General features: G+C 35.2%; 1 protein-coding gene across 1 annotated transcript in view; it reads left to right on the forward strand.

Moving 5' to 3' along the window:
- Positions 16235-18574, forward strand: part of LOC107619605 — a 5662-nt gene continuing 3322 nt past the window's right edge. Inside the window, exons 1-3 of the mRNA XM_016321903.2 lie at positions 16235-17112; positions 17429-17515; positions 17675-18004. Coding sequence (XP_016177389.1) covers positions 16915-17112; positions 17429-17515; positions 17675-18004 — 615 coding nt within the window. The 5' untranslated portion in view covers positions 16235-16914. The remainder of the gene's footprint in view (positions 17113-17428; positions 17516-17674; positions 18005-18574) is intronic.

An 18574-nucleotide genomic window follows, 5' to 3' on the forward strand; every position in this document is an offset into this window, starting at 1 on the left:
CAAGTAATCTGTGAGACAGAGCACTAAGAGTCGAGATCAAGTGCATTTAGCAGAGTATGCCCAAGGTTTTAAGCACCATTGTCTGGGAGTAACTGAAAGAAAAATCAGAACTTAAAGAGAGTTTCCCAGTTAAGTGCTTGTGGTCTTTTTGTGTCAAGTGAAGCTTGAGACAAAACATTTAAAGTCACGGCTAGGCTCAAGGTGCAAAGCACCAAAGAAAAGAGAATTAAAGGAAATTTGCTGTGTTCAAGGATTAAACTAAAGTATAAAAGATTAGAGAACTCATAATACTATCTGGATTCTAATTCCGAATGACATTGACATTCATCTGATTCAAAGGAGAGTGAGACGCCAAAACTATTCAGGATTACAGTGTGTAAACCCCACTTTAAGAAGAGACATGAGGTTAATTGGACACCCACTTCTCATGAAAATTCACATCCTAAGCCTATATTAGTTTTGGTTGCTTGAAGACAAGCAACAATTTATGTTTGGTGTTGTGATGCGTGAGCATCTTTCCTATCTTTTCCTAGTGAATTTGCATTCAAATTGTTGAGTTTAATCAATATTTAAATATCTTTTAGCCACTATGGATGTTACTTTGAGTCGTGTGCAATTCTGTTTATTTCAGGTAGCATTCGGATAGATTTTATGGAGTTTCTGTTGAAAAAGAGAAGAAAGCGAATGATGCTGTTAACCCTGACCTCCCTTCACTCTAACATGAATAACTCGAGCTACCAAGACACAATTGACGTGATTTTAGTGGCATTGAAAAGCTAACTTCCATATCTTTCCAACGATGTATAATAGTCTACACTTCTTCTCCAGAAATTCGGCCTTGGTAGCGCCTAACTTGGAAAATCCCAAGTTAGGCGCCAAAGGAAAACTTCACTTTGAATTGTGCGCTGCATGGGTGGGGCCTAACTTGGCTTTTCCCAAGTTTGGCGCCAGGACAAGGGAAGAGACTCCAAGTTCACTGCCACCAAGTTAGGCGCCAGGTACAACCATCACATTCAAAGCAATTCGGCCAGCCTGAAGTTAGGTGCCACCTCCATAAAGTTAGGCGCCAGCCTTATAACACACAATGGTGCCCATGCTCCTCAAGGAAAGCCACGAAGATCTTCATTTATTTTTTATTAAAATTTTATTTTATTTATAAATAAAAAATATATTATTTAGTTTTAGAAAATATATTTTACATTAATTAGGATTAGATATAAAAGGAAAAAGAATCAGCCCTTCAGGCTCCTCTCTTCTCTCTTACCTCATTCTGCACTTTACAGTTTTACAGAACCTAGTTTTCTCTCTGAATTATGAGCAACTAAACCTCCACTATTAAGGTTAGGAGCTCTGCCTATCGTATGGATTGATACTATTATTTTTATATTTTAATTCATGTACTGATTTCTATTTCAAGAATTATTTTTGTTCTTTATCTTATGAATCTGGGTGGAACAGAAGTATAACCCTTGTTATAATTGAGTTCTTGTAAAACTTGGAAAAGGTCTTTAATTGAACAACAGCTTGAAAATAATTTCTCCTAAATTTCTAATTATCTGGACTTAACGGGATACGTGACATATAATCCTCTTATATTTAGGTAATTAGGATTTTTGTGGCATATAAATTAGAATTGAACTTAACCCTCTAATTGGAATCAAGTGACCAAGGAATTGGCGGTTGATGAAGGTTAAAGGAGACTAAAAAGGTCTAAGGAATTAGGGTTTAATCACATATAGTTTGCCATGAATTGAATCTTGTATGATTAAAATAGTTGGAAAGAAAAGTCAATCCGGAAGATAGATATCTCTGAAATCTTAACTATTTTCTCCATATATTATTCACATCAATTTACTGCTTACTTTCTGATCTTCTAAATTTACTGTTTGATGCATTTGAACTCTCAACACTCTTTTCTGTTTGTCTAACGAAGTAAATCACGTAACCATTGTTGCTTAGTCCATCAATCCTCATGGGATCGACCCTCATTCACTTGAGGTACTACTTGGTACGACCCGGTGCACTTGCGGGTTAGTTTGTGGTTATAAATCCGCACCAGTGTACAAGCCGACTTGATGGTGTCATAGGCGTGTAGGCTAGCATTTTAGTGCATGGCACGCTAGTGGTGGATGGTGCATGGCGTGGATGGGCATATATGGAATGGGGACGCCTTTGGTGGATGGTGCATGGCGTGGATGATATGCAATTATTTATAGTGGACGTGAGTTAAGCTGTCCGCGTACTCAGCCCAGAACTTGCATACACAAGACACCAAAAACGTGCTTCATTAAAGAAACACGTGAGGGGCGATTTTAGAGAGAGAAGCACTCTCTTCTCTCTAAAAATTAGGGTTTTAGATTAGTTCTCTCCATAGATTTTAGGTTTCAATTTTTTATTTGATTTAGTTTCCATTACCTTTTATTATTCTAGCATCATATTTCTTGTAGTTTTACTTGCTATTTCCTTTATTTTGTTACTTATATGTTTATGAATCCTTGTTAATTTTGATTTCTTTTAATGCAATTTGATTTTTTATGTTTCTTTGATGCTTGTTTGAGTGATTATTATTATTTTCTTGCAATTGGTAGTCATAGATTTTATTATTCATGCAATTTACCATGCTTTTTCTCTTATGCCTTCCAAGTGTTTGATAAAATGCTTGGCTTAGTTTTTGCGTAGAATTTTACAATCTTGGCTTGGGTTGCTAACTTGGGTGACCTTGAGTTACTAATGTCCAACTTGATTGATAATTAAGAGATTTTAATTACTCTTGTTTCCATTGACACTAGTCTTTTGCTAATTCAATTAGTAAGTTGACTAAGACTTATGGATTAAGATTAATTAAGCTCGGTTGACTTTCCTCTGATGTAGAGGTTGACAAATTGGGTTTGCTCTTTACAATTATCATGTTGTGGTTAGTAACAAGGAAAGTAATCCTTAACCAACAACCCTTGCCAAATCTTTTTATACTTGAATTTTCTTTCTATTGCTTTAATTGCTTTGAGTTTAATTTCTTGCATGCTCATTTAATTGTTAGCTTTACTTTCTTGTCATTTAAATTTCTTGCCTTTTAATTTCTTATATATTATCTGCAAACCCCCTTATGCTCATGACTGATAACACGCTGATGAATCCACATTTCATGGTATTTATTTGCTCTAATTGGGTGGATTTCATCAACTTTCCTTGCACTTATTCAATGAAATAACATAGTTTTGTAAATTCTTCCTAAATTGTGCTTAAAAGTGAAAACATGCTTTTTAGGCCCCTAATTGCTAAATTTTATTCATTTTAATTCCATGTGATGCCTTGATGTGTTTGTTGAGTGATTTCAGGTTTATAAGGCTAATATAGATTGAAGAAGTGGGGAAAAAGTATGCAAAAGTGGAGAATTCATGGAGAAATAGAGTTTGGAGGTTTTCAGCAAGTGTGCGTATCCACAAGTAATGCGTGTGTACACACAAGTGAGAGTCAGCAAGTGTGCGTGCACACAACCCTCCATGCGTATGCACAAGTGGAAAAATCAGCAGGTGTGCGTAGGCACAGGTGCCAGCACGTGACCTCATTTAATGCAAGTCGTTGGCAGCGAATTTTGGGCCTCCAGAACCCAATCCAACTCATTTCTGAAGCTATTTCAACCCTAATTCAAGAGGAGGCAAAGAGAGGGCAATTAGGTTTAGCTTTAGTAACATGTTTTAGGTTATTCTAGAGAGAGAAGCCCTCTCTTCTCTCTAGAATTAGGTTAGATTTAGTTAAATTTCTCTTAGATTGATGCTTTAATTCTTGTTTTGGTTTAGTTTTTTTACTATTTCTTCTTCTAGCTTCTTACTTCTTTTAGTTTCATTTGTTATTTCCTTTTATTTGGTTATTTTATTGTTAATGAACTCTTGTTAATTTGAATTTCTATTAATGCAATTTAATATTTCTTTGTTTATTGTTATTTAATTGAGTTGTTATTGTTATTTCCTTGCATTTGGTAGCTTTAGAATTTATTATTATTGTAATTTAATATGACTTTATTTTCATGCACACTAAGTGTTTGATAAAATGCTTGGCTTAGTTTTTGCTTAGTTTTTCCTCACTCTTGGCTTGGAATTGAGAACTTTGGTGACCTTGAGTCATTGATGTCCATTCTTGATTGATATATTAGGGTAGTTAGTTAATTTGGTTTCTATTGACGCTAGTCTTTCACTAAGTTAATTAGTGAGTTGACTAGGACTTATGGATTGAGATTAATTATGCCTATTTGACTTATCCTCGATGTTAGGGTTGACTTAGTAGGATTGACTCTTCATAATCATCATATGTTTGTGGTCAATAGCTAGGATAGGTAACTTTGACTCTCAATCCTTGCCAAGAGGTTTCTTAGCATTTGAACTTCCCTTTTCTTTGATTGATTGCCTTGAATTTAATTGCTTTTGATCTTTAACTCCTTGCATGCTCATTTAATTTCTTGCTATTTACATTTCTTGCTTCTTGCCATCAACCCCCATTTCCCCATAGCCAATAATTGATCACTCAATTGTAATTCCTAGGAAGAACGACCCGGGACTTAAAACTTCCAGTTTATATTTGTTTTGAATTGTGATAATTCTTGCTTTAAACTATGTGAGGATCCATTGCCGGTTTGGACTATACTTGCAACGGAATTTAATTTGTGAATTCCGAATCGGCATAAATCTTATACATTACATGCATACCTCACTGCAATTCCTTTGAGAGATGACCCAAGATCTAATACTCTCGGTTTTTATTGGTTTGCACTTGTGACGAACAAAATTAAACTTTGATGGAGAGTTGATGAGCGGATATTTTATGTACTTTTTGGCATTATTTTCTAAGTGTTTTCAGTACATGTCATTGAGTTTTAGTTAATTTTAATAGGTTTTAATGAAAAATTTACTTTTTGGATTCTACTTTGAGTTGTGGTGTTTTTGATATGATTTCAGGTAATTTTTGGCTGAAATTGGCAAGTTTTGGTAAAGTTTGATTCAGAGGCAAAGAACAGAATATAGATGCTGTCAGATCCTGACCTCCATGTATTCAAACGAGCCTTTCGGGAGCTACATAGGTCCAAATGATGTGCTCTGAACGGCGTTGGAAAGCTAACTTCCAGGGCTTTTCAGCAATATATAATAGTTTATACTTGTCTTTGGAAATGATGGCCCAAAACGGGCGTTGAACGCCCAACTTACCCCCTGCCCGGTGTTCAACGCCCAAGGAGGAGCAAGCTTGCCGTTGGACGCCCAAGAAGGAGCAAACTCGGCGTCCAACACCCCAAGAGGAGCACAAGGACGTGGATTCACCCCAAGCTCAGTCCAAACACTCACCAAGTGGGTCCGAGAAGTGGATTTTCACACCATTAGTCTAGTTTATCATATTTCTGTATTTTTTTATTATTTGATTAGTATATATAAGAGAAAGTCACCCATGTTTAGGATTTTCTACCTCATCTTCTTTCATTACTTTTGTTTTCTAAAAAGCATGAGTCACTAAACCTCCTAGGTTAAGGTTAGGAGCTCTGCTGATTCTCATGAATTAATAATATTACTGTTTCTATTTCAATCTATGTTTGATTCCATTCTAAGATGTATCTTCGTTCTTCATTCCTTATGAATATGGGGTGGAACTAGCGTATGACCCCATGTTCTACATGAGTTCTTGCGAGTCTCGAGAGGGATAGCATTGAACTACAAGCTTGATTATACATCTCTTAGACGGCTAATCCACGCGTTTGTTGGGAACATGGGAACATCTGTTCAGCTGAGCATAGGGCAATTAGGGCCTTTGTGGTATAAGCTAGAATCATAAAGCTTCATTCTCTGATCCAGAAGATCTGACCTTGTCTGTGGCATTTTGAGTAGAATCATTAGAGATTGAATTGCTAGAGCTTCACCCTCATTCAGATTGAATGACCATTAGTGTGGCAGTTGATCTGGACCAGAGGAGATTAATGACCATTAATGTGGCGTTAATCACTTACAGCTTGCCATGGAATGAATCATTCATAATTGGAGTAGACAGTAAGAAAAGTTAATCCGGAAAGATAAGGCATCTCCGAAGCCTTAACTGATTTCTCACCATTGCTTCTATACTATTTCTTTACTTTTTTCTTTATTTTATTCACATTCAACCACAATCAATCAACTTTCTATCTGCCTCACTAAGAAGTGCAGGATAATCATTATTTGCTCAATCCGACAATCCTCGTGGGATCGACCCTCACTCACCTGAGGTATTACTTGGATTGCCCGGTGCACTTGCCAGTTAAGCTGTATGGAGTTCTAAATTTCGTGCACCAAGAGTTAATTGCCAATTTGGACTATGCTTGCAACAAAGATATTCTTTTATTGAGAAATTCTAAATCGGCATAAATCTCTACATTAGTCATTCGTGGCTTAAACTGCCTCATTTGGACCTCTGAATGTTAGCTTTCTAATGCCGCTATAGAAATGCCTCATTTGGATATCTGTAGCTCAAGTTATGCTCGCTGGAGTATAAAAAGGTTAGGATTAACAGCATCTACAAATTTTCTTTGCACTTCCCCGGGGCTTGTCTTCAATTCTTGGTTCCTTAGGAGGTTGCTTCCTTTTGCATGCCATCTTCCTTGGTTTTCCTAGGAGCTTCTTTGGTTGTCTTTCTCCTCCTTTCTTCTTGCTTAAAACCTTTCAAAAACTTCCGAAACATATCAAAGTTCAAAGAAGCTCCAAGAAATATTGATTAAAGTACAAAAATCTCAATTAAAATAAAGAAATCACTGATTTTTTTCAAAGAATTAATAAAGAAAATAACTAAAGATGCTTATGCGTCAACTTGGTACCAACTTTGGAAATTTCATTTTCTCCCAAAAATCAAAATATTCCCATGGAGATGTTTGTATAAGAAATTCTCAATCCTTCAAAATCTCCATCAATGCTTCCCAACTGTCTCCTTGACCAATTGACGATGCAACCAGGCAACTGAATTAATGAGTTACTATTTGTTATTTTGTGAGAAAGTGATGAGAGGAACTTTTGCGTGGTCTAGAAATTTGCGGATAAATTCTCGTTGCAAGTATAGTTTCTAAACCTTCAAAAGTCCTTTCATACAAATATTTTGGTTGTCACAAGTAACAAACCCCTTTTAAAATTGATAACCGAGTATTCAAACCTCGGGTCGTCTTCTCAAGGAATTGCAGGGAGGTATGTTCTTATTATTGGTTATGAGTTGTAAATTGGGGTTTTGGATTAAGGTAAAAAGTTAGTTGAATGACAAGTAAAATAAAATAATAATAATAAAAATAAACTCTTGGCAAGGTATGAGAAATTGGAAGTCCAAATTAGTTATCCTTCTCAATGATAAAGAAGATTGAATCTTAATTCCACTTAGTTAACCTTTGCTAAAGCAAAGGAAGGTCAAGGGGCAAATTGGTTTGATCTTCGAATCCTATTTATTTCCTAAGAAGAGATTGGGATTATTGAAGTTCAATTCAATTGGCAAGATAACAATTATCAATTATGCTGTTGAATTGGATAACTCCTGAGTTACTAATTTCTTAACCAAAACCAAAAGGAAAAAAGTAAATCTACTGGAATAAAAAATGCCTTCAGATGGGAAGCAATAATCATGTAAATAAAAGAAAGCAATAATAATTGAAAATAGCTCAAATAATATTAAATAGAAAATTAATCTAAACATAGAGAGTCATAAACAAAATTGAGAAAAGAAATAAAAGAACATTGAACCTGGGATTGAGAGTCACTCCTAAAACTAAGAGAAGTCCTAAATCCTAAATCTAAGAGAGAGGAGAGAACCTCTCTCTCTAAAAACTACATCTACTCCTAAAATTGTAAATGTGAAAGCTTGATTATGAATGGATGCATTCTCCCACTTTATAGCCTCTAATCTGTATTTTTTGGGCCGAGAACTGAGTCAGAAACAGCCCAGAATTTGCTGGAGAAGAATTCAAACACGCTGATTTCCGTCACTGCGATGCGGCCGCATGGGTCACGTGGTCGCGTCCCCTAGCTTCAAAGCAACTATAGCATATTATATATCAAATTGAAGTCCCGGACGTTAGCTTTCCAACGCAACTGGAACCGCGTCGTTTGAACCTCTGTAGCTAAAGTTATAGCCGTTTGAGTGTGAAGAGGTCAGGCTGGACAGCTTAGCAATTTCTCCAGCTTCTTGTATTCCTTCCACTTTTGCATGCTTCCTTTCCATCCTTTGAGCCATTCCTACCCTGTAATCTCTGAAAGCACTTAACACACATATCAAGGCATCTAATGGTAATAAGAGAGGATTAATATTAGCAGAGATAAGTCCAAAGAAACATGTTTTCAATTAAAGCACATAATTAGGAAGGCAAATGTAAAACCATGCAAATAGTATGAATAAGTAGGTAAAGAGTTGATAAAAACCACTCAATTGAGCACAAGATAAACCATGAAATAGTGGTTTATCAACCTCCCCACACTTAAACATTAGCATGTCCTCATGCTAAGCTCAAGAGAAGCTATAAAGATGAAGAGGAATGATAGAGAGTATGAAATGCAACCTACATGCAAAATGATTCTACTTGGTTAAAAGTAAATAAGTTCTCCAAGACAAAAATAATTCAAATTCCACTAATTCAAATCATATAAAATAAAGACAAGTAAACTTGTAAGAAGATAGCTCATGAAAGCAGGGAACATAGAATCAAGCATTGAACCCTTACTAGTAGTGTATATCATTCCAATCTCTCAAGTGTCTAGGGTTAATCACTCTATTCTTCTCTAATCATGCTTTCTAAATATTGTTCTTCATCTAACCAATCAACAAATATTTAATGTACCAATGCAAACATCATGAGGTCTTTTCAAGGTTGTAATGGGGCTAAGGTAAGGGTGAGGGTATATATATGGCAAAGTGAGCTATAAATTGAATCTTTGACTAACCAAGCTCTTACCTAACACACATACACTCTATATAACTCTAGAATCATGCCTAGCTACCCATAATTCCCACTTTTGTATAATTCCCATACTCATGTACAAAATTTTTTATATTTCTTTACTTTTGTCACATGTGCATTGATATTATTAACTTAGCATTGGGGTAATTTTGTCCTCTTTATTTATTTATTTATATTATATTTTTTTTTCTTTTTCTCTTTTTTTTTTGAATCATAAAAGCAAACATAACTTATCAATGCACATGGATTTTCTATTATTTTTCTATTTTGGTTTTTCATGAGTAGGTTCCCAAATTCCCAATATTCAAATAAATGATACATTCCCTTATTAACCCATATTCCCACAGTTTTTCCACACTTAGTTGATGCACAATCTCTATCTTAAGCTAACCAAAGATTCAATTGGGATAATTAATTTGTTTTTCTGCTTAAGGCTAGTGATGTGGTAAAATATAGAACAAATGGGGATTAAAAGGCTCAAGGTGGCTGACAAGGGTGAATTAAAGGGTAGGCTTATTTGGGATAAGTGAGTTAAAATCAAATAATGGCCTCAATCATATGCAAGCATGTAAATACACTAAATATTGGACATATAGAATGGAACAAAGCTAAGATTGCAATCATAGTGAAGAAAACACACAAGAATAAAAATTTATGGTTAAATAATGTAACCATATAAATAAGCTCAAAATCTCACAGGTTGTGTGTTCTTTGGCTCAAAAACCATGTTCCACATACAACTTCAAACAAGTTTTAACATAAAAAAATTTTCAATTTAAATTAGTGAAATTTTTCAAAGATAGGGTCTTAAAAGAATTTTATTATTTTAACCAAGTAGTAACTAAATGCATAAAATCAAACAAATATGCAAATGCAATAACTAATTTAACAAAGAAAATTTAAACATTGGTGTTGAAACAGAAAGATACTAACCCATGGAGATCGGTATCGACCTCCCCACACTTAAAGATTGCACCGTCCTCGGTGCATGCTAAGATGTGCAAGTGGACGGGTGGCTTCAACTGATGCTTTTCTCTATAGATTGTGCAGATTGACTTGCCTGTCTCCCCCATGTAAACGTCTTCCGGTTCTCTTCCGGGTGGCCATCCTGAAAGAAAAAGGGAAGAAGAGTAACCCAGAAATAAAGATAGGAAAATAAATACAGTATGGGTGGGTTAATGCCAAATAATAAGGGTCTCAATTACATGGTAGCTACAACATGCAAGTGAGAAAACAATAGAAGCCATGGCATACCAGTGGTGCAAAATTTGCAACAAAGGAGAGGAAAATGTGGGTAATGCAAGATAGTATAAGTTCATATCAATGCAAGAGAAGTACAAGTATCATAAAAGATTAGCATTGATTTAAATAATGTTACCCAATCAGAATAAAACAAGTCATAAGCACTAAGATAATACCAGAAAAGATATAACAGTTGAATAAGAACATTTGAACACCAATGGTAAAATAATAAATTTAGAAAAGAAAATAAAAATATACAAAATTAAAATGCAATGAATGAAAGTATGCAAATAAATAAAATAAAATAAAAGATAAGAAGAATTAGAAGGGAAAGAAATAAAGTAAGAAAGAAAGAAGAAAGAAGAAAAGATAGAAGAAATTAGGATTGGGGAAGAAAAGATAAGATAATTGGCTGGTCTGGATAAGATGTGCGGCGCAAGCGACTCGGACGCGTGGGGCACGCGGTCGCGCAACTTGCACTTATACTGATTGACGCGGTCGCGTTGGTCACGCAGTCGCGTGACCCGTTTTATGCCACTGGCGCGAGGGCAGCCTCGCACTCGCACAACTCTCTGTTCAAAATTCCATTAGTGCCAAATTTTTGAGCGACGCGATCGCGTGTGGCATGCGATCGCGTGAGTGGGCTTTAGAAGGATATGACGCGGTCGCGTCGGTCACGCGGCCGCGTGGGATGAATTGTGCGTTCAGCACCAATCCAGCACCACTCTAGCACAACTTTCTGTCGTGCACCTCTTTTACATCGAAATCCAGGGAACGCGGTCGCGTGCGTCACGCGATCGCGTGGGAGGCCAATGTTCCCAAGTGACACGGACGCATCGGCGACGCGGTCTCGTGGGACGATTTGTGCCACTGGCACGCCTCTAGCCATGCTCTCGCGTGACTTTCTGTTCGTTTTCTTTTCTTCCCATTGCACTGGTGACGCGGACGAGTCAGCGACGCTGCCACGTCGTGTGCGTACTTTTTTTTTTATTCTGAAAAAGAAAATGCAGAATGCAGTGTTAATATGAATGTGATGCAAAACTCCAGGTTCAATATAATAAAATAAAATAAAATAAAATAAACAAACAAAACGAAATAAAATTAAAATTGAGAAAGGAATGATTATACCATGGTGGGTTGTCTCCCACCTAGCACTTTTAGTTAAAGTCCTTAAGTTGGACATTTGGTGAGCTCCCTGTTATGGTGGCTTGTGTTTGAACTCATCCAGGAATCTCCACCAATGTTTGTATCTCCAGTAACATCCGGGGTCCCAAACTAAGCATGTAAAGCCCTTAAGAAGCTTCAAACAGATTCTTAGGCTCCCGGGGTAACAAGTGTCAGAGCAGATTCCAGGATCCCAAATCTTGCTTTTACACCCATCTTTGTCGGGATCTGTATTTTTCCAACTGGGTGATAAGTAATTTGAATTTTCACTGCAGCTACCAAACAGCTTCCTAGACCCATTCAGTTGAGCTTTACACTAACCTTTGCGTTTAAACTTAAAGCTTCCAACCATGATGAACGTTGCAGGACAATTCTTACCACTGACCATCTTCCTCTTACTCTTAATGCCACAAAAAGCTCTAAGTTGACCATCCGTCTCCAGTAGCCCATATTCAAGTGGAATTAGAAAGCTAAGGGATATGAATTTTATCCACTTGAATGTTGTGAAGGATGATGGCAACTTAGGGGGAGGGGTCTCCAATAACTTTGGCAAGGTGATTTCAAGCTCCACTCCCTTGTGCTCTTTGACAACTTTCACCTCTTTGCAAGCTTCTTTAATTTCAACCTCTTTCTCTTGAATCTCCTTCTCTTGATCGACCTCTTCCAAGTCTTTAACCATGACATGCCTTGGAGGTTGTACACCCTCCTCAACATCAAATGCAACTGTCTTGGAAGGAGGTTCTATGTCTTGACTTTCCCATGGAGGTTCAGCATCTCGTAAATCTTCAACCACTGCTTCTTCTTCAATAATTCCGGCTTCCTCTACTTGTTCTAGTACAAAGTCGTGCTCCGTACTGTCCACTGGAGTTTCTAATGTCTCCCTCATGCTACGTTCTTCATTAGATTGCCCACATGAAGCCATGAGGGTTCCTTGAGTGTCTGAACGTCAGGAAGCTAATTGATTTATCGCTTGTTCCAATTGACGAATGGTTGCCTGAAATCGGTCCACTGTTTCCTTGAAACGATCCTTTGTCTCTTGATGCACTCGTCTTTCATAAATAGGATCATAGTGCTCTTGGATTGATGGATATGGAGATGGTGAATATTGAAGTGGTGGTTCTTGTGAGTAATTGGGTTGGAATTGGGGTGGTTCTATATATGGTTCATATGGCTCATAAGGTGGTTGGTATGGTGGTTGAGGGTTAGGGTCATATGGAGGTGAATGGCGGAAAGGGACTTGTGAGTTTGGTGGTCCAAAGTTATGTTGAGGAGGGGGTTCATAGGCATATGGTGGTGGTTGTTGATAGTCCATTGGAGGTGGTTGTTGCCATGAGGGTTGATCAAATCCTTGTGGCTCCTCCCATCTTTGATTGTTCCAACCTTGATGTCTGTTCTCATTATAGTTTCCATTCCTAACAACAACATTGGAATCAAACTTGAAGCCAGAGGGGTGAGAACTCATAGTTAGTTAATAAAAATTTAAAAACAAAAATAAAAGCAAATTCGAAATTCAAATTTTTGAATTTGAAAATTAAAATTTGAATTTTGAATTTTTAAAATTGAAATTTGAAGATTAAAATTTGAAAATTTTTTAAAATTTGAATTTTAAATTTTGAAAATTGAATTTTTAAAATTGAAAATTGAAAATTGATTTTTTTTTTTTGAAAAATATTTACAATAACCAATAATAAGGCACACGTTTGCAATTCTCCGGCAACGGCGCTATTTTGATGAGAGGAACTTTTGCGTGGTCTAGAAATTTGCGGATAAATCCTCGTTGGAAGTATAGTTTCTAAACCTTCAAAAGTCCTTTCATACAAACATTTTGGTTGTCACAAGTAACAAACCCTTTTAAAATTGATACCCGAGTATTCAAACCTCGGGTCGTCTTCTCAAGGAATTGCAGGGAGGTATGTTCTTATTATTGGTTATGAGTTGTAAATTGGGGTTTTGGATTAAGGTAAAAAGTTAGTTGAATGACAAGTAAAATAAAATAATAATAATAAAAACAAACTCTTGGCAAGGTATGAGAAATTGGAAGTCCAAATTAGTTATCCTTCTCAATGATAAAGAAGATTGAATCTTAATTCCACTTAGTTAACCTTTGCTAAAGCAAAGGAAGGTCAAGGGACAAATTGGTTTGATCTTCGAATCCTATTTATTTCTTAAGAAAAGATTGGGATTATTGAAGTTCAATTCAATTGACAAGATAACAATTATCAATTATGCTGTTGAATTGGATAACTCCTGAGTTACTGATTTCTTAACCAAAACCAAAAGGAAAAAAGTAAATCTACTGGAATAAAAAATGCCTTCAGATGGGAAGCAATAATCATGTAAATAAAAGAAAGCAATAATAACTAAAATATCTCAAATAATATTAAATAGAAAATCAATCTAAACATAGAGAGTCATAAACAAAATTGAGAAAAGAAATAAAAGAACATTGAACCTGGGATTGAGAGTCACTCCTAAAACTAAGAGAAGTCCTAAATCCTAAATTTAAGAGAGAGGAGAGAACATCTCTCTCTAAAAACTACATCTACTCCTAAAATTGTGAATGTGAAAGCTTGATTATGAATGGATGCATTCTCCCACTTTATAGCCTCTAATCTGTATTTTCTGGGCCGAGAACTGGGTCAGAAACAGCCCAGAATTCGCTGGAGAAGAATTCAAACACGCTTATTTTCGTCACTGCGACGCGGCCGCATGGGTCACGCGGTCGCGTCGCCTAGTGTCAGAGCAACTATGGCATATTATATATCAAATCGAAGCCCCGAACGTTAGCTTTCCAACGCAACTGGAATCGCATCGTTTGGACCTCTGTAGCTAAAGTTATAGCCATTTGAGTGCGAAGAGGTCAGGCTGGACAGCTTAGCAATTTCTCCGGCTTCTTGTATTCCTTCCACTTTTGCATGCTTCCTTTCCATCCTTTGAGCCATTCCTGTCCTGTAATCTCTGAAAGCATTTAACACACATATCAAGGCATCTAATGGTAATAAGAGAGGATTAATATTAGCAGAGATAAGTCCAAAGAAACATGTTTTCAATTAAAGCACATAATTAGGAAGGCAAATGTAAAACCATGCAAATAGTATGAATAAGTGGGTAAAGAGTTGATAAAAACCACTCAATTGAGCACAAGATAAACCATGAAATAGTGGTTTATTAGAAAGCAATGAAAGTTTGGTAGAAAAGTCATTTACCTGCTAGCATAGACTAAGATAGGCTATCTTGTTTCTGGTGTCTTCTTCTTCTTCGTCACCACCACCTTCATCTCCTCGTCTTCCTCTTCCTCTTCCTCTTCTTCTTTCTTTTCTATTTGAATATCTTCCTCATCCTCCTCCTTCTTCTTCTTCCTCCTCCTCCTCCTCCATCATCGTTATCATTATTGTTATCATTTTTGTCTTCTTCTTATATATATAACAGTTCAAATCCTAAATGCACTAAAATTCTATTGATGACACACATAAACAAACTCAATTCAAAACAAATTTAGACTAAAGGTGCACCTTATTTAAATTCAGAATGCATCGAAATTAAATTCAGAATACACCAAAATTACTTAATGATAACAACACACAAGTAAACTCAGTTCAAAATAGGCACAAACCAAATGCACCTTATTTAAATTCAGAATGCAGCGAAATTACTTAATGATAACTCAAAACAACTCCTCCTCCTCGTTGCCCATCTTCTTCTTCTTATTTTATCTTCTCATGATTCTTGTCTTACTCTCTTGACAAGAATAAAAATAAGAAAAAATCAAACAAAGAAAAAGAAGAAATATATAATGCTACAAAATTACTAGGAAGAAGAGAAACCTACATTCATTAAACTAAATAAGATTGTAATACAGTTCATATATGTTCCTTCAAGTCCAATATGAGAAGCAATACTCCAAAAAGAAGAAATGAGAGCAAAAAGAATAAAGAAGGAAAAAAATATTAAAGAAGATATTTTTGTGCTTTTGTAGTAAAATTTCAATGTCAAAACTAAGAAATTTATGTGTAATTCTTAAGAAATTTTAGTAAAATTTTCTTGTTATTTTTTCTTATCAATATTGCATCATTTAAAACTCTTCCTCTTCTTCCTCCTCATCTTCTACTGTTGCTTCTTCTTTTTCATCTTTTTCCTTTTCATCTTCTTCTTATTTTATTTTCTTATAATTCTTTTTGTTTCACTCTTTTAAGAGGAATAAAACAAAAAAAAAAGAAAAATAAAAATCAAACAAAAAAGAATAAATAACTACAATATTACAAGAGGAAGAGGAGGAAAATAAGAAACAAAAATAAGACTAAGCAACAATAGCACCAATAGAAGAAGAAGGAGGAGGCGCACGAAGAAACACGAAGAAGAAAAACGGCATGATTTTACGTGTATATTGTGTGAGTGGGTTTTATTATATTTGGGCCAACTTAGTTAGATTTAATCGCCAAAAAAATTTGGATGCGTAATAGATCGATAAATATTAAATTAAATAAAAAAAAAGGAAATATAAGTTGTTATTGTTAAGATTTGAAAAATGGTTGACTCTATTAATATTTTCATGGTACTCTTAGTTCGATCAGCTTAAATTAGTTAATAAAAATAGTGTTGTTAATTATATATCTTGGCTAGAAGACTTATCAGTCATTTAGACTTTTTCAGTACAAAAAGATTAAAGGCGAACCTACGCACACAACACGTACGTTTGGATCAGCCAATTGAGTTGAGTAGCAGCTTAGTTTTGTCATATTCTTAAAATAAAAAAAAAAAAAAAGAAAAAAAAGGAAGGAAGGTTTAAAGCAAAGGAATGGAGAGACTGTGAAGGGAAGCAAGCTATGTATACGAGTGTGTAAGCGGTTTGAAGGGTGAAAGAAAATCAAAGAAAAACAATATGAAAAAGTCTAAGGGCCAGCAATTTTTGTGTTTTGTGGTCAGCACTTAATCATAAAAAAAAAAAAAAGTGAATGATCTTCTACTATTGGATGTAATCTCATATCATTAAAAAGATTATTGATAGCCAATTGATAGTTACAAAACACAAAAGTTGCTGCCCCTATCATTCCTCAAAGAATATTAATGAGAAAGTGTCTGGTGGCAGGTATGCACATTAAAAAGGGGTAGCACATATTTTCACTTTGGTAGCTACCTATCACTAGCATGTATTTCCATAATCCTCATAAATATTTTCTCTATCTTGTTATTATTAGTTAATTGCTTCAAGTAAGGTTTGAGCAACATTTATCGTCCCAAACAACACAGAAAGAAAAATCTCGGAACTTGCATTGTGATGTCTATTGCATCATTAATATACATACACACATCTTAATTGAACCTCACCCTCCTATATCCTTTCTCAGTTCTCACCATTAATATAATGAGTCATTTTCCTTCTTCCTCCTATATATTCTTCTTCTTTGTGTCAGTATTTGGTTCATGATGAGAGCTAATTCAGATTTTTTTTTTTGGTGACTAGCTAATTCAGATTTGTATTTTGTTTGCTTTGCTAGTAATGGTCTAATTAGTTTCCAGCATTATTCACTTTAATTACTATTTTTGTTGTCACTGAAGAAGGAGAGATCAGAGATATGGGCTGTAATTTTTGTAGGAACTTTGAACATCATAATATTCTGGGTTTGTACATCATCGTTGTATTAGTGGCTGCTATGGTTGAATGCAGTTCCTTAAACTACACAAAGTACAATAAGCAAGTAAGTAGCTTGAGATTCAATAGGATTATTAAACACTTGGACAAGATTAACAAGCGCCCTGTTCTCACCATAGAGGTAATTAAGTACTATTAATGTGATTATTAATAATATCAGTGGTTGAGATTTTTCTTTCTTGGTCTCTCCACTACCATTCTATACCATTTGCTATTAACAGTCATTTAGACTTCTTTTTTTAAATACATTATATTATTATTAATGTATACATACCCAAATTAAATGCATTGATTTATATACAAGAATAAATGTTTCTTAGCTTATAGAGTAGTACCATTTTAGAATTTATAAAATGAAAGAAAGTATTTTATGAAAATTAAAGTAGTAGTATTAATCAGCTTTTGTATGGGATAGATGATAATATATATATTTGCAGAGTCCAGATGGTGATATCATAGATTGTGTTCACAAAAGAAAACAACTAGCTTTCGACCACCCGCTCTTAAAGAAACACAAGATCCAGGTAATTATGACCACCTACCAAACTTATTACTAATATGCTTTTTCTCTTTCTCTTTCTATTTTTATGTTAGCTGTAGTAATTTATTTTACCAACTTGATATGATCATATCATCATTAGGGTTGTTGGTTAGATGGTTTGATTAATGAATTCACATAACAGAAAGCGCCAAAAGAGATGCCAAGAGGGATTATTAATAATGTGAAGAAGGATAATAATAATAATAATAATAATGAGGATGAGAATGGTAGTAGCAATGAAATAGTAGGTGAAGGAGAAAGAGGAGCAGTAGTAAAAAGGCAAGAATGGCAAATGTGGCACCTAAATGGGACGCTGTGCCCAAAGGGAACTGTTCCTATAAGACGAAGCAGAGTGGATGATTTGTTCAGAGCTAAGTCTTTGTATCACTATGGTAAGAAACAGCCACGGACTCCATTCTCCCGCCGCATCCACAGTGACGCCCCCGATGTAATTAGCGGTAACGGCCATGAGGTGCGTCGTACCACTGCTTCGATATTTAAACTTATTTTTTATTCTTAAATGTTGTTGGATGTTCAAATCAATCTTCAAAACAGAATGAAAATTTTACACATATACTGCATTGTGATTCTTCTACATCAATTCGCTATGAAGTTACTATTAATTGATAGGTAGAGGTCCTTTAGTAAAAAAAAAGTTCTTATTTGAATAAATTAAGATAAACAAATAAAACTCAATTGGTAGTTGTATATAAAAAAATAAATCTCTTTATTTAACCAACTTGTCTAATTAGAAAATCAATTTTTAATAGTCGATTTCAGCTATCTTATTTAAACTTTTCTTTTTATGTGTATATTCACAAGTGTAAATGAATTTGGGTAACTCAATTATCCGATTTAAACTAAGATGATCCAATTTAATAGTTAATAATTCTAGTATTCAATGATGAATCAAGTATAGTGGAGTAAAATTCGATCAGATCCGTTTTCATTTGGATCTAATATCGGATTCGTGCAAAATTCAATCTAACTCGAATACTTGATTATCCTATATACTCAATTCAAAGATATAATTTACAGTGTT

The sequence above is a fragment of the Arachis ipaensis genome, chromosome B09 (assembly GCF_000816755.2).
Source record: "Arachis ipaensis cultivar K30076 chromosome B09, Araip1.1, whole genome shotgun sequence".
Taxonomy (NCBI): domain Eukaryota; kingdom Viridiplantae; phylum Streptophyta; class Magnoliopsida; order Fabales; family Fabaceae; genus Arachis; species Arachis ipaensis.